The 15,395-nt window shown below is 40.8% G+C and overlaps 2 protein-coding genes across 5 annotated transcripts in view; one reads left to right on the top strand and one right to left on the bottom strand.

The window, feature by feature from the left end:
• Positions 1-1,488: 1,488 nt before the first annotated feature.
• Positions 1,489-9,525, bottom strand: STAP1 (signal transducing adaptor family member 1). Its single transcript, XM_010304962.2, has 8 exons — positions 9,297-9,525; positions 6,787-6,858; positions 5,994-6,107; positions 5,244-5,300; positions 4,234-4,394; positions 3,469-3,597; positions 2,741-2,810; positions 1,489-1,936 (listed from the first exon to the last, which is right to left on the bottom strand). Exons 1-8 carry the CDS (start codon positions 9,432-9,434, stop codon positions 1,826-1,828), a joined length of 852 nt encoding a protein of 283 aa, XP_010303264.1. The 5' UTR covers positions 9,435-9,525; the 3' UTR covers positions 1,489-1,825.
• A 1,548-nt stretch (positions 9,526-11,073) lies between these two features.
• The window catches only part of CENPC (centromere protein C), a 30,139-nt gene continuing 25,817 nt past the window's right edge, over positions 11,074-15,395 (top strand). For 3 of the 4 annotated variants that reach the window (XM_075751415.1, XM_075751414.1, XM_075751413.1), the window contains exons 1-4: positions 11,074-11,250; positions 12,920-12,966; positions 13,859-13,920; positions 14,252-14,349. In XM_075751415.1, the coding sequence (XP_075607530.1) occupies positions 11,236-11,250; positions 12,920-12,966; positions 13,859-13,920; positions 14,252-14,349 (222 nt within the window). In that variant the 5' untranslated portion in view covers positions 11,074-11,235. Of the gene's footprint in view, positions 11,251-11,540; positions 11,657-11,780; positions 11,895-12,919; positions 12,967-13,858; positions 13,921-14,251; positions 14,350-15,395 lie in introns of all 4 variants that reach the window. The other variant, XM_075751416.1, reaches the window with a different exon arrangement.

Genomic DNA, 15,395 nt, shown 5'->3' with positions numbered 1-15,395 from the left:
TTTTGAGAGTTTATTTTAGTAAATGTGTCTTTTGGTATCTTTTGTGTGGTCGATAAAGTAGCTAGTGTGGGTGTTTATCCAGGCTTCAGAAAGCCTATTGAGGCTCACGCTTAAAGACGTTGTGAGTTACGGCATTCATAACCCCAGCAGAACTGTCTTGCTAGCAAGTGAATCATTATGTGTGGCAAAAGTGAGATAAAGTAGTATTAAGTTCCCACACAAGTTTCAATTTCATATTGAGGGAAAGCTACTACTCTTAACCTGATACACACTGAGCAGCACCATCTTCACAAAGTGATCTTAAGTATTTTCATGAAAAGCGAGTGCTAATGTCTCATGTTATTTTGTACTTTTATAAATACAGTGGGTGAGCCTTCATATGGTCACACATAACCTATTATTCAGAAACACATGGGCATTCTTTTAAAATAACCTTCCCAAGTCTTCACTGGCTTCCATAATCCTTGAAACAAGTAGTAATTCATTTGTGATTCCCAGCTGATGTCAAAGGAACATGATGATCAATCTTGGTCTGGAAATAAGAGCAACACTACCTAGAGCACTCCCTGTGTGTGCAGTGGAGGTGCTAGCTGCTCCAGTACCTACCTCATAGCTGTCCTCAGCTGAGCTGTGTGAATGCTACCCCACCACTGTCAGAGAAGAGGCGTGGTTTATTTGGTTGGGGGTTTTCTGAAGGAAAAAAGACAGGCTTTGGAGCTAGTCATCTCCACTAACTATGAAGGAGTGTAGCTCAGCAGTGGGTACTCAACCTGTAAGCACTTCATTCAGTCCAGCGGCCTGGCAGAACTTAGAAGCTAAAAATACTAAATTTGGATCTTGCTGCTGATTGCTTAAGTTGTTTGTTTTGAAGGCTGGATCCCCAGTTTCCAAGAAGATGGATGCTGTGCCTGAGGCTTGGTATTTGGTATGATCAGCAGGGCTTTCACATGCCCTGCTGCCTTCCCTCATTACCAGCTGTTCAGTCTTGTCCTCTTTTTGCACTCAGTGGGGCTTGTCTCAGCCCATGGAGAAGGTAGTTCAGAGAGCTTAACCAATGGGGACAGCAACTAACTTTCATTCGTTTCCTGAAGTAGCCCACAGCAGGGTTTGATGAACGGCCCTGCTGGCATGTAGAAGTGGTGGGAATGTTCAGCTGGGCAGGAGATATCTCAGTTTGCTTGAATTTATACCCTCCCTTGGTTGAATAACATGGGAAATGCTCCAGCCACTTTATTTGGGATGTTCCAGGTCCTGTAAGGGTTGCATGACCTTGCAGAGAACCAGGAAGCCCCATCTTAAGCTACGTGGACTTGTGCACCTCTCTGGCAGTGCTCAAAGTCCCAGCAGAGGTGAGGCATCCCTGCTGTCTCTGTGGGATGTCATAAATGGCACTGATACTGTTACAAGTGAGTAGACAAGAAACGGAGTTCTTAACACAAAGAGTTTATTGCACTGTGAGCAATAAACTGTGACAGAATTGAGCCCACAAACACTTGTCTGCCTAATTTCAATACAATATTTTTCCATTGCCTTTTGCAGGGGCAATGTGTCTTCTCTTTCCCACTCTTGTCTTTTCTTCTTTTTTCACATTTAATCCTCTACAGGAATTGGGGTTACTTGCCCTCCCCAAATCTCAGAAGTTTCTCTGGGAGAAGCTGCATCACATTCTTGGTTTAGAGGCAACAGATATGTTCTAGAAACTGAGAAAGAGTACCTTGGGGAATGCCTTCTGTTTATCTTCAATAGTGCAGAGTTCTCATGCTGCTTCTCCTGCCTCCTTTTAACAGGATTGTTCCTGTGTGCGCCTTCAGCAACCAGCTTGCTTTTAGAACCCTGGGTCCTTTGCAGTGTGTGTCTGTATGACAAATGGCTTCAGGCTCCCTCGGGTTTCGGTCACAAAGTAATTGACAACATCCTGAAGGCTTGGGAGTATCACCTGTTTCACCAAAATGAAAATAAACAATCAAACCCCCCACCAAATAACACATGCCATGTGTGTCAAGAATACATTTTCAAAAACATGCTGGCAGGCTGGGATCCCTAGCAATGTTTCTCAAACAACTGATACCAGATTTACATCCAGCATTTGCATGCAGTGAGGTCTAGGACAGCCCTCTGTGGTCTATGGTAATGTTTCGAACCTTGAACATGTAAGTCCTTCCCTTCTATTAAATGAGTAAACAAACCAAAAGAGAGCGAGCCATCTGCACTGTTGCGCTTTCAATGCGTGCTGGTGCTCTTTCAGCAGATGTTTTGCCAAACCAATAGAATGTATCTCAGGCCATGAGAAAGAAAAGTGGAAGAAAACTTTAAAACCAAATAACAGGGTCTATACAGCCTCGCTCACACTTCAGCTAAGCTAGTTTTATTTCTCCAAGTTACATGGAGTGCGTTTTGAACTTCCTCTAGGTGCAATGACAGCTTTGTTTTCAGTCTTAGTACTGAAACCTGAGTTGGAAAAAAAAAAAATTAAGTCATCTTGGGTGTTTTGTGAGTGGTTTGATTTTATTTTTGTTAGAAGATGCTGATGTGGAGCTTTTTTCTACTTTTGTAGTTCTTAAAAGATAACTTGTTCTTTGAGATTAGGTTAGTTGGACTAACGAGAGGTGAACTCTCCGCATACTTAACTTTTTGACTCATAAAGTATAGTTAGGCATTTACTACAGCTTTTCTAATTTTCTGCAAAGTGATATTTCTTACACCTGCTTAAGAATCTTCAGCAAGGGAATTGCTCACTTACCCATCTTTCCAATTCGATAATGTAACTTGTTCCTTTGGACATCACTTTGTAGTGCTTTAAGCATGGGGGACTGAAAGAAAATGAAAATTGATATGCCACCCAAAGTTAAATACTTTTTGATATATTGTTGTCATTACAAACTCCTTTGCAAGAGCAATGGTTGTGCTTTGTAATATCCCCAGAACCTATTGAAGGTGCATGGCAGGGTTTGTTTTCTTCCATTTTAGTTTAGAAACACTGGGAATTGCAAATGTCATTCCTTGTGACTTGGATGCCTCTTGTTCTGCAACTCTGCAAAAGCTAAAAGATGGCAATTCAGTTGAAATGTAGTCTGATTTTAGAATAAGTTACTGTTTGAATATACTCATGTCTTTCATTTTTCATTCTTCATTTTACAAAGGGATATGGCTTGTTCCATTTTCATTCTGCATGATGATTTCTTAAACTAAGTACAGTTTCATGACAAACAGGGGAAGCTCATTTACCCAAGGAAATGGGCTTTTGCTGGCTGATCTTTATTCCTTGTTTATTTAATCTAACTGGCTTTAGAGGAGGAGAGAGCCAAGAAATCAGTCACAGGCCTGCCCCTACTGCCTCATTTGCCTTTCTCAAAACAGCCTGAAGGCAAGGCATATGTTTCACATGTCCACTCTGGGTATTAAAAATTCAGCTGTTAATACAGTGCATACTAGTTAAGAATAGAATAGTGTATTGTGGAATCAACCTACTCCAACTTGTGTCGGATAGTGACTGCGTAGTTCTTGCTGTCACTGCCGGGACGCAGGATCAAATTCCCACACGATGGGTTCTTTTCTAACATCTGTATCGCTTCTTGCCGAGATACTGCATAGAAGCACCTGCACAGAAGGGAGGAGAGAAACGGCATGAAAGCCAGTTACGCTGGCAAGGCCATGTCATTCTGAGCTGCGTGAAGAGACACGGTCTACCAGTCTAACGCCTCTTCACAAGGCTAGCCTTATCCAGGGTTAACTAGCCATGGCTGCCAAGAGGCATGACATCTCAAGGACTCTTGCTGCTGAATGCTACTATAGGACCATAATTTGGGTCAGCAGTGCTTTGGCCTTCTCGGAGAGAAAGTGAAACTTTCATATAGGTATGATGCTTTCTGCACCCTTGGAAAGAATGTGAGAAGAGTAACCTGGACTTACCTTGAATTTTTCAATGGTAATCAGCATTTTCACAGAAGGGCAGATACATCAGCCCAATGCGTGGCTTTCTAAAAAGTTTTTTAAGCATAGCAATATACTACACTCAGCCTTTTCAAAACAAAAGGCACTGTAGGAAAGCTGCAGGAGTAATCTTTCCCTTAGGAAATCTCTATAAAGGCCTTAAGGTAGATTTTGTTCATTGAATATTATACAAGCCTTGTACAACAGCTGAATTTTGAACTTCTGCATGGGAATAATACTTTGAAAGAAGAAGGGAAGGCTCTATAGTCAGGTTGGAGTTGGCATAGTTCAGTCAGAGCTTACGCTGGCATAGCAGTCAGTGTACTGCTGGGAGGGCTTTTTCTGTTCAAGGATGTGCTGGAACAGTTGTTAAGCATAATCCTTCTTTTCTTTTCCTTCTCTAGCACTTCATGCATTCTTGTAAGTTGCCCAGGTAGTAATGATTCATCTGGTGGAACTGACAGCTGAAAATGAACAACGTAAGTGAAAAGAAAATGAAAGAGTGGACAAACATTGTGAGCAATCGTTTCTGTGTGCACATCATAGCTAATCTTTGAGTGCAGCTGCTGTGCAGAATCCTTCTTAACTGCTTGGTTTAAGCAGCTGTGATAATCTGGAAGGTTTGGATATGCCTGTGCTTTGAATAAAATGATGCACATGTCTTTTTGTTAGAATAGTGAAATAAGGATATCTGGGTCCTGATTTAGAAGAAAAGTGCATTGACAGAAGTAGGAATGATGTAAGAATCCGCAACAATATTTTGCAGTTGCTGTACTGCAAAAGGCTGTGTAAATGTAATTTAACCTATTTCAGCCATCCTCAGCTTTTTAAGTGATTCAGCCAGGCCAATGTAAAGTCACTTGTGAACAAACAATTTATTTTTCCACTGGTCATGATCAAAGAGGGTCTTGCTATTTTCAAAGTGCATTTATCTAAGAAGAACAATAGAATAAAACACAAGGCTGAGGGGTTCTCTCAGCTGTGCCGTTTGGCGACTTCTTCCTTTTTCACAGCTGCAAGGGATGGACTTGGGCTAGAAGTCTTTCCTTCCTGGGCAGCAGTGGATTGGGAACTGTCTCTGACTAGATACCATGGCAGAGTGTGTATTGCAGATGAGCTGGGGTTAAATCAGCCTGAATTTTGCTCTCCTCAGAAACAAAACAAAACAAACTCCACAACAAAACCTGTCAACAGTTTAGCATGCAAACACCTTAGAAACGAGGCTTGGTGCCTGCGGAAGCCAACTTTTGGCATGCATGAAGTCAAAATCCCCTCACTTTTGACATGAAGTGAGATATAAAGCTCTTCCATACCTTTGTAACAGTGAGAATAAACCCCTTCCATTCTTTCCCACATTCACAGTCATTAGCCTGAGAGAACAGAAAAAGACAGTATAACAACAACTATAGCAACAAAAAAAGTGGTATTTCATGTGGAAGCCTCAAATAATTCTCACTCTTTTAGAAGTCCCATGCCTGGAAACAAGCTCCCTGCCAAACTACATCACACCCTGAAACCCTGCACTTCCCCAGTACTCCAATTAGAGGGACAGGACAGAGGTGGGAAGGTAAAAAAAATAAATAAATCATATGCTCATTTGGAGTAAAAGGAGATGGTTATGTGGATCCAAGGAGGAGGCCATGCTAAGGACATAGGTGAGTCTCAAGTATAAAACCTAGATAGTCCCTGAGCACTACAGTCTGTGGCTTCTGAGTGGTGGGGTTGTCAGATATTTTATCCCCTTCTTGGTTTTACAGGTGAGGTGGGCCTGTCAGTGTGGTATTTCCTGGCTTCTCTTGTGTATTTTCTTGTTCAATTCTTTGCTCGTTTCATATTCCCAGGTACTCCAGAGAAAAAACTGCTAATGCCTCGAGGGGGAGTTTCCCTGGTTCCTTTGCCCTCCCTCCCTCTCTGACTGCCTTTTGGTGCTGCCTGGCTGCAGGCCGTACGCTTCAATGTCAAGAAGGCAGCTGTACTCCCACACTAAAATAGAGCTTGGAATATCTGTGGGACATGGTGTAAAGTACCAAGTGGCTTACAAATCACAGCTTTCCTCTTTTTACCTTCAGTTCGAGTTCACCATTTGACAGCATCAGGATGAACTGTGCAGAGCCATTTTCATCTGGATAAATGTTGGTTGCTGAGATCAAAGCTGATATATCTGATTTCTGTGAGTACTAAGGAGAGGGGAAAAGATAAACAGCACAAGTTTCAGTTTTCACCAGAAATCTAGCTGGTCTCCAAAGGAATTTGTTTAGAAGAAAATACATTGAAACTTTTTTTTTTTTTTGCTGGAACTTGGGTTAAGTTTAACTGACAGACATGCTAAAACTTTGCTTCTGCTTACAGAAGTTCTTTTCACCAACAGCATACCTTCTGGATTTTTCCCATCCTAATCTTCATAATCACAAATAGATTAAATCCACGAAACCTCCCTGAGTATTTGCTTTGTGACTTGAACTAAACCCTTAGCCAGCGTACACCATAATGATACCAAGCGCTTTTTCCTCAGCTGCATAAAATCATGTTACACATGATAATTTTACTGTTGTGCAGAGCTGAGGAAAAAGCACTCAGTAAAATTATGGAGCAACATGGATATGTTTGTAGCTAGGGTGCCAAAAAAATATTCCTTTTTTTGTTTTAATGAGGCAAATTAATATGCTATAGTTTGTTTCACTCTGGCTTTTTTTGATCTCAGCCTTTCTGTTCCAACGTTCAGTACTATTTTTTTGGACTATGCAGATGAGAGAGGACAGGGTGGCAAGAGGTGTCTGGAGTACATAAGGATTACTTGATGAAAGTAAGAGATGCACTTAATCATATGGGTAGTTACAAAGATAGCACATTACTTACTGTTAGGGCTTTCTTATCATCATAAAAGAAGAGCATAGTTCCTCTGAGTTCTGTCCAATATACTCTAAATTCCTGTTGGGAAGGAGGAAGTGTCAGTTTGTGAAGACTATCTTTTTTAGTTCCCAGAAAATGCTAAAAGTGAAAGAACTGCTAAGAAAAAATTGTGCTGTCATATGTTAGTTTTCAGGTTTTTTTAAAGATTGTTAAAGAGCAAGTATGTACTTTGCAGGCAGTTTATGCAAAAAAAGTTCAGTAAATCTTTACAGGCAAAAAGATATATAGGCTCTAGGCTTTGTTTTCTAATATTCTAATCTGGAATGGAATTAGAAAACTTTAATTTTAACTAATTTAAATGTTAAACATTTGTCAACAATTTGTCAAACAATTTAAAGGATGTATGTAATAGAAGGAAAATATATTTTAAATGCCACTTTAAAATCTTGCTCTCCCTAAAAGGCATACAAGTGGAAAATAGTGTGAGATGAACATGTGTAAAGACTCTAATCTTCTGAAAACCATTCTCTTGAAGTGTCTATTTGCATTGAATTTTGATCCTGCCAGTTTACTTGGTACAGAGAGAAGATAATGGAGCTTGATGGTAGTCTGACCTACTAACTGGACTTCTTGCATCTGAAGTGGTATTTTACATCCTTTGTCCTTAAATTATGTGTAGTAGTGTTCGTAAATCAATACCCCGCCAAGGTAAATACAATTGTCTGACTCCTCTTCTAACTGTTCCCTAATGCAGTCATGCCAGAGTAATGGGAAAGGGTTTTCTGTTTTCATGTGCTTTTGATATCCTGAAAACTATCGCTGTTATGGGACACTGAACTGGGAAGGCAACTTCTGTAAAACAGAAACTCTGTTCTAATTTTCAGTTTACTTACCTGTTGTGTGTTTGTTGTTTGGGTTTTGTTTTGGTTCATGTGCTTTTTTGGTCTATGTGTGGGGGTTTTGGTTGCTTTTTTTTTTTTTTGAGGTGGGGGTGTAAAACAGAGTCACAAAAATTGAGAAAAGAAATAACTTGTAAAGTCTGATAGATTATACAAATCAGGGTGAGCAACGTTCCCTAGAGTATCCTGAGAGTGATCCTTGCTCCTTACCCTGCTATCTCCTAACTAGTCTTTCTGGTGGTTTATGTCAAATAGTATTCAGCCTCTGGACCCCAACCTCTGAGCACTGCAGCGTTGTGTTAAGGTAAATGTCCTTGTTAAACCATCTGTCCCTGGCAAGTTAAGGAAGGCTGTGAATGCTTGCTGCAGTATGGGGCTGGATGTCACGGGAAATTTTTGAACTGCACCTTATGAACTGGGCTTTCTGCTCTATGAAAATGTAGTTACAGTAGTTCCCAGGAGCACTTGTTGTTTCACAGCCATGAATATGTTTTTCTCTTAGGCGTCTGGTCTCTCAAAAGTGATAATCCTCCTCATCAGTCCAATGTAAGTCTCTTCAGATTGGCTGCATATTATTGCTCTGTCCTGTTAGTTTTTGTTATTCCAGTATGGTAGTTTCTGAGTTTCAGAAGGAAGGATTGTTCATGGGGGAAAAAAAGGTTTTACATAAAAGGATATAAATAAAGGAATGTAACAGGGAGCTTTATTAAACTTGCAGGTGTTCTTCTGCTAGATATAACAAAGCAATGCATTGAATAATTTCTAGTGTTGCAGAAGAATTTATAATAATATTATTAGTGTACTTTTTGTTTCTTGGAGTTCCTGTTTTCTGTGGTACCTGGTTGTTCCTGTGTTTGTGAACCACCATGCTATTTTGGTCTTTTGATTATATCTACCTTTAGTACTACATGCCTCTCATTTTCTCTGTGCTTCTGCATCTACAGCGATGTGAGCGTAGGTAGGGTAAAAACAACTTTGTAACCCTAAGTACAGGGATTGTCATTTATCAAGCACTAAAAAAGGGCAATCAGCTTACTTGGGGACATGCTCTGAACATAGCATGTAGGCATTTACAGATTTGCATCTTAAATAGTTATCTTGGGTCAAAAAACCCCTCTTATTTTCCCAGTTAGTCCACAGATGTTAAATCATTAGCCCTTACTAACAAGAAAAAGATGTAGAGAATCTCATGTATACTCCAGGTGGCATGTCACTGAAGGCTTCAGGATTGATACCGTTCTCCAGTAAACAGAGGATGTGTCAGAGCAATATAACCACGTCAAACTTTACTCTTGGTATTAAAAAATACTGTATTAACTTTTCACCACAGTGGTAGCTATGAAATCAGTCAAACTCAATCCATGTTTTAGTAGGTAATAGTAAATTATAATAGGATCCTGGAGATATTGTTGTCTACCTTACATAATTTATTTTACTTTCCCCCCGCAAGTAATATGAACAGAAATAACTAGATAGCATTATTTCAGTGCAACTGTTTGTGTCAGCCAGTGCTAAGAAACATTCCCCCCCCCCCCCCGCCCCCAACCTGCAGCTCCTGGCAATATGTTTTTTAAGAAATATTTCAACACATCCACCTCCCAGGACTGCGTGCCTTACCTGGCATCTTGAGTGCCGGACAGACAGGTAACTTTGGAAGTACAAAGGCAGACCAGTGATCCTCTGCCTCTCCTGGAAGATTCGCCGAGGGGCTGGCTGAGGAGTTTCCTCAGGCTGTTCACTAATGCCTCTCAGCATCCTTTGGATATCTCAGTGGGATATCTGGATATCCTCTGTTGCTGTGCTCTTTCCCCTCCACCCCACTCCTGTTTTTCTCAGTCGTCTGCTCTGATCAGCCTCAGCCAGAGAACTTGCCTTGGTAAAAGGGGGGGAAAAGCTGCACCTCGAAGAGGAAGTCTCCGTACTTGCTTTTAGGTCAGCGCACGCCACTGACTCTTTGCTTGGTGTATGATCATGGGAGGAACTAGACTGAAATGGATTAAAAGGATCTTTTCCTTTAGAGTGTGCTCCTCAGGTTTGCTCGAGGGGAGACATTCAAATGATGAGCATGCTGGTATAAAGTGCATCATTACTGTGGTGGGTGTCACCTGAAGGTCATGGTGGAAAAGCTTGCTTTTTATGGCTTACAGCGCTGGGCTTTTTGTGGGCTGCTGCTGGGGGGAGACTGCTCTCAGCTGCCTCTGAAATAATATTTAAATTTTTCATTGGAATGGGAGCGTGGATTAATTTTGAGACTATCAGAGTTGAATTTTCTTTAGCAAATGGCTAGGGAGGTTACAGGTCACTAAAAGTAATATTGGAAATAAATATACCTATGGTTGTTTATAACCGGCAAGGATAAATCAACTTCACGATGTGCATGTCGCAAGAAGACTTTCATTGTGAAAGAGCTAACGTATCAAAGCCTTTAAAGAAATTGTGAAGGGAGTTGGTAGTTCAGGAACAAAATGTTGGTCCTTATGAAACAAGGGGTGAAATTTCCATCAATTTCAAAGAACCATGATGCTTAACTTGGTTTCTGACCTTGCCGTTAGCAGTCAGAAAGAACAGGGATGACAAGAATTGGTGTTTTGATGCTGGTTGCTACTAAAGGCATAGCAAACTTTATTAAAAAAAAAAAAAAAAGCAAGCTTGTTTTTTTTACTGAACATCTCCATGGCCTCTTCCGTTCCTCAGCTGTATGTAGGTGTGAGATGAGTACATAATTAGCCAGTAAGGTGATCTATTGACACATCAGATAGCTGACAACCAACTCTGCCAGAAGAGGGGTTTATGTGTGAAAGTAAACTCTCCATGTCATCTCTAAACATGAATACATGTTCTCAGATTTTTGTACATGTTGTCTATTGATTGTGTTTAAATGGCAGAATTCAACTTTACTGTTGAATGTTGCAGAAAAGCTAATGAACATGGGTGCCTGCACTTTTGCTTGGCAAGGCTGCTGCTGCTGAGCCAGCACTTAGTCCACTGCTTGTGTGCGATAAAAAGCGTAATTTAAAATTATATTTTTGGCTGTCTTTTGCAGATACCGTAAGATATTGTTGCACAATGTTCTCAAGCAGTTGTTTTCGCTTATCGTCGAGTTCTTCGCTGATGTTTTAAAGAAAAACTTACACTCTCCTGTGGTGACTGGAGATGTTTTGTAGCGTTTAGAAACCCGAGGATTTTAAGTGGCTTTTCCCAGGAGGGGAAAAAAGCACGGGTGCTGCCGCCCAGCACCTCTCCTCGGGGAACGCAAGGTTCTCTGAGGCGGTGAGGAAGCCGGGGGCGTAGAGGACGAGCTGCTGCCTCCTGCGCAGGCGCAACAACGGCCCGCGGCGGGGCCGCGCGGCGAAGCAATCGCCCTCGTTGGCGCGCGGCGGCCGCCGACCAATGGGGCAAGGGGGCGTGGCCGCTGGGCTGTCTGTCGCCGCTACGCGCGCGCAGCGGGAAGGCGCCCGAGGTTTGAAAGCGGTGGGGGGAGGGGGGGGGCGTGGGGGCGACGGCTTGGCCGGGTCCCGCGGCCGGGGTGTCTTCGTCCTCGTCGCGGCGGCCCGGGATGGCGGAGGCCTTGGTGAGAGACCGCGGGCGCGGGGGAAGAGGCGGGAGGAGGGGGGGAAGGGGTGTGTTGGGGGCAGCTGCCGTTCCCTTCCGAAACAGCCGGGGCGCGGCCCTCTCCTCACGGCGCGCCTGAGGAGCGAGCGGGCCCACGGGCCATCCTTGCACCCCTGACGGCGCGGTGAGGCGCTGGGGGGGGCCCCCGCGTCCCCCTGAGAGGGACTCTGCCCTCCCTCTTGGCCTCGGTTGCTGGCAGAAGCACTTTTGCTCTGAGAGCTTGTCTGTTGGGAGCCCCGTTTCCCTTAGGCTGCCTGCAGCTGCGCCTGTCGCTCGTCTCTGGAGATCTTCCTTTCTCGGGTTAGCGCGTAAAGAAACAGCGACTCTTGCCGTACTCATCTCCCTTCTACCGTCCTCTGTCAGAGGTACACGGGGAGCTTAAGTTTTAAAAGCTCTTTATGTATAGCGGGGTATGAACGTAGCAATAAATAAACTGTTAAGAGCTCTTTTAGATCCGTTACAGGAATTTTTCATTTTCTTATATGAAAGGTTGCTTGCCAATTGGTTATACTGCACTCTGCTACAAGGGGAAGAAGTTTAAGCCTGAGTGACTGCTTTGCTGTGGAGCATGGTTCTGCAGTGTTTCTGAAGTGATGACTTTTGGTCAGTCATTTTCCTGTGTGACCTAGAGTTTCTTTCTGCCATTTTAAGCTGATGTTGAAAATTTGCAGTGGAATAAATCCTTATGTGATTTTGGTTATTTTTATTACCGGAAGTAACATCTAAAGAGGAATCACAAAGAAGTGCAAAGTAATGTCAGTATGGTAAACTTAGGAAAAATGTGCTGAATTCTGTTGTATTTGGACTAGATAATCTCCACACTGCACATATACTCTATTCCAGTTTACACAAATGAAGAGGTCATAATTGTTTTTCAGCTAAACATTTAGATTTTTTTGAAACATTCTCTTATCACATTGGTGAAAAACTGCACTCTGCTTAGCTCTAATTTTTCTTGCCTTGCCCTTCCTTCCTGTTTTTATGCTCTACAGTCTTTGCCTGTTCCCAGCTCAGTAGACTTTGGCTTAGAAAGCAATGCTGTTAATATAGATATTTGAAATATTACTATAGTTGTGGTAATAGATGACTGGAGTCATGTCTGCTATTCGAAGGAGTGCTGGGAGTTGATTGAGACTTTAGTTTTACCATGGAACAGCTGCCTGTCAATGTGGTCTTGCCTGTGATAAACACAGGTGAAAATCTGCATGTGAGCAGCTCTCACAGAGCAGCAGATGTGTTGTAAGGTTATATCCTAGCTTGCTTTGTGGGGTAGTTAATTCCTTTTCCTTACTTAAAAGATTATTTCTGTGGTCATCACAGAAATATTAACTAAATCCTTAGATTCTCTGTGATTTCTGTCATGTAAGTCTCCTGTAAGTTTCTCTGATTTTTAAATGCAACAGATGCTTGATTGTTTTTGAGGAAAGCTGAATTTCTGGCAGTTGTTACAGGATTTGTAGCTACTGTGGCATTCTCAGAAGAACAAGGCTGCAGTAACTCCTATTAGTTTCAGACGGATCAAGAATCCTTGAGACTCGCTTACATGAGAAACAGGAGTTTGGTCACTTATTTGTTTTTCTGTCGAGTGTCACCATGCCTAGTAAAAACTGATTCTTATTTCTTTACAGAATCACTTTAAAAAAGAGTACAGAGCTAGATTCTGCCATGGAGGAAGGTAATTTACATTTAAAATTTTATTCTTAGATACAATTGTTTGGAAAACTTCTGTTGATTTTTGTCCGAGAGCTTAATGTCAAAACTGTTGGGTGTATCTTATTAAACTGATCATATGATGTTTCCCACATGATGCGAGCTTTTTGTTACTGGAATCCATTTTTAGACATGCATTTCATGAACTTACCAAATCTACTAAATTACTTGTTTTTAAAGGCTTATAATAATCATTATGGGAGAAATATTCTATGGCTTTTCTCTTGTTACTTTGGTTTTGATCAATGTGGATTGCCATTTTCATTTGTGCTGGGGAGGTTTGAAATAGTAATCCAAGCAGCCCAGCTGTTCGCTTGCTTACGGATTTGATACCTCAGGCCAATTGTTGCCACTGAAACTTTTGTAGAAGCACAGAATAACTGTGGGTAAGTGGTAGAAGGAGAAGCAGAGGGGGACTCCTTGTAGGAAGGGACAGATTTGCAACCTACACGTTTTATTTCTGGGTCTGTTGAGACTGGATCACTGGGCAGGCAGCATTACTTGAGGACTGATTTTTTAGAATTATTTATTTCAAGCTAGACTCTCTATTCATCCCAAAGCCCTTTTACCTGAGGGCTGTTGCAGTAGTTGTATAGTTTCTTTTATGTAGAGAGATTTCTTCATTCTCATCATATTCTGAGACAGTGGGACTTTTTCTCCTGGAATCCTTATTTAGACAAAGTTTCTTTGCAGATATCTGTGTGTGGAAATGGTAGGTAAAATATATTAAAGTTGGGACTAGTGAAATAATAATCTAAAATATTAAGTAGTAAGAATTTTCCTGCTTTTTATATTGCTGGGGTAGGAACATTTAATATTTTTGTCTGAAAATATTTTTTTCCCCTACTTCTTTCTAGAAAGAAGATTGATGTACAGCCAGGTCAAAACGTACTGAAACTCATACAGGATTGTTTTGAAAGTAAGCTTTTATTTGGTGTTTTGCTTAATTTGCTGGTTAAAGAAAAAATAATTTATTTCCTGGTATTATATTTAGTGGTAAATAAATAGCAATTAAAAAAATAGCAATAAAATGGATAAAAATAATGTCTTTCTCACAGTCTTTAAAAGCACCCTCTTCCTAGCAGCTTAAAGCTGTGTCTTAGCTGTTTTATAAACGTAATCTTTTTCCCAAGAAGCTGGTTTCTTTCTTGTTTGAATTTGTGTGACCTAAATGAGCCTTAGCAAATTGTTAAAATAAGTGAAACCTGGACAATTCCAAGAATCCCTTATTTATAGTTTTTTCTTTGTAGGTTGTGATAGTGATCTTACAATAAGCTCTCCAAGTGCAACCCATGGCTCAGCCCTGATTGTCAGAAATGAGAAAGGAACTTCAATACAGAGCCAAAGGGTAAGTTAGTTATGGCAGTGTCACGACGCAGCAGTGGTTATGGTTTCACTTGGGTACAAGTTTAGTTCTGTAGGATTTAATTCTGTATAAGTGTTGAATGAATAAGTGCCATATGTATTAGTATATAGGTTATAATTTAACCTTTTGTAATAGTTGTTGGTAATGTTTTTTCTTAGTTTGTTGTGATCTAATAGTAAATATTCTATAACAAGATTTATTTAATAGCTTATTTTCCTGTTTTTTTGCTGACGAAAGCTTTTTCAGCTTTTTGTTTGGGATAGTTAAATTTCTCAGGGTCTCGAGTTGAAGCACGCTGCATTGTAACTGGGGGTGGGTATGACTATCTTGGACTCCATTGGGTTTGGTTTCAGTCACTTTGCCAGGTATATGGACATGGTTCTTAGCTATCTGATGGGTAGTACAATTGAAAGATGATTCTTGTATAAAAGCTGCTTGCCAACTCCTGATAAACAGTTATCTGTACAATAACTTTGTATATCTGTAAATTTGTTGAAGATTAGAAGCAAGGTGAAGGACTTGTTAACGTGCTGTCAGAATGATACCAATAATCTAGTTTGTATATCTAGTTTTAATATTTTGATTCCAGTAGTTTTTTGTAAAAATAGGGTATTCTATTAATGGCAGCGTTGAGAACAGGCATCCTTTATAATGGTGTTTGTTTACTTTGGTCTGATGTTAGAATACTCTATTTTTTTGCAAATTTTTGCAAAACCTCAGCCTGACTTCAGGTGAATTAAATTGTTTAAATTCATTCTGATGAAAAGAGTAAATTGCTTGCCTGTGGACTAGCAGGATGTCTGTTCAAAGCTGCAAATTCATTTTCACTGTACACACTGTTTTACCTGTTGTTTGAAATTTACAGTTAAGTTTTAGAAAGTCTTACATGATAGAAAATTGAAGTGTTTAGTTAAAGTAGAACTGTGCTTCAAATGAGTAAAAATTAAGGGAAGGAAATTATATTGTGTTCTGTAGAAATTTATATTCCTGTCAAAATACTGTTACTTTATCAAATATTTTACTTTGTC

Source organism: Balearica regulorum, chromosome 4 (genome assembly GCF_011004875.1).
Source record: "Balearica regulorum gibbericeps isolate bBalReg1 chromosome 4, bBalReg1.pri, whole genome shotgun sequence".
Taxonomy (NCBI): Eukaryota; Metazoa; Chordata; class Aves; order Gruiformes; family Gruidae; genus Balearica; species Balearica regulorum.
Note: the sequence above shows the minus strand (reverse complement) of the source record. Positions and strands in the feature narration are given on the sequence as shown.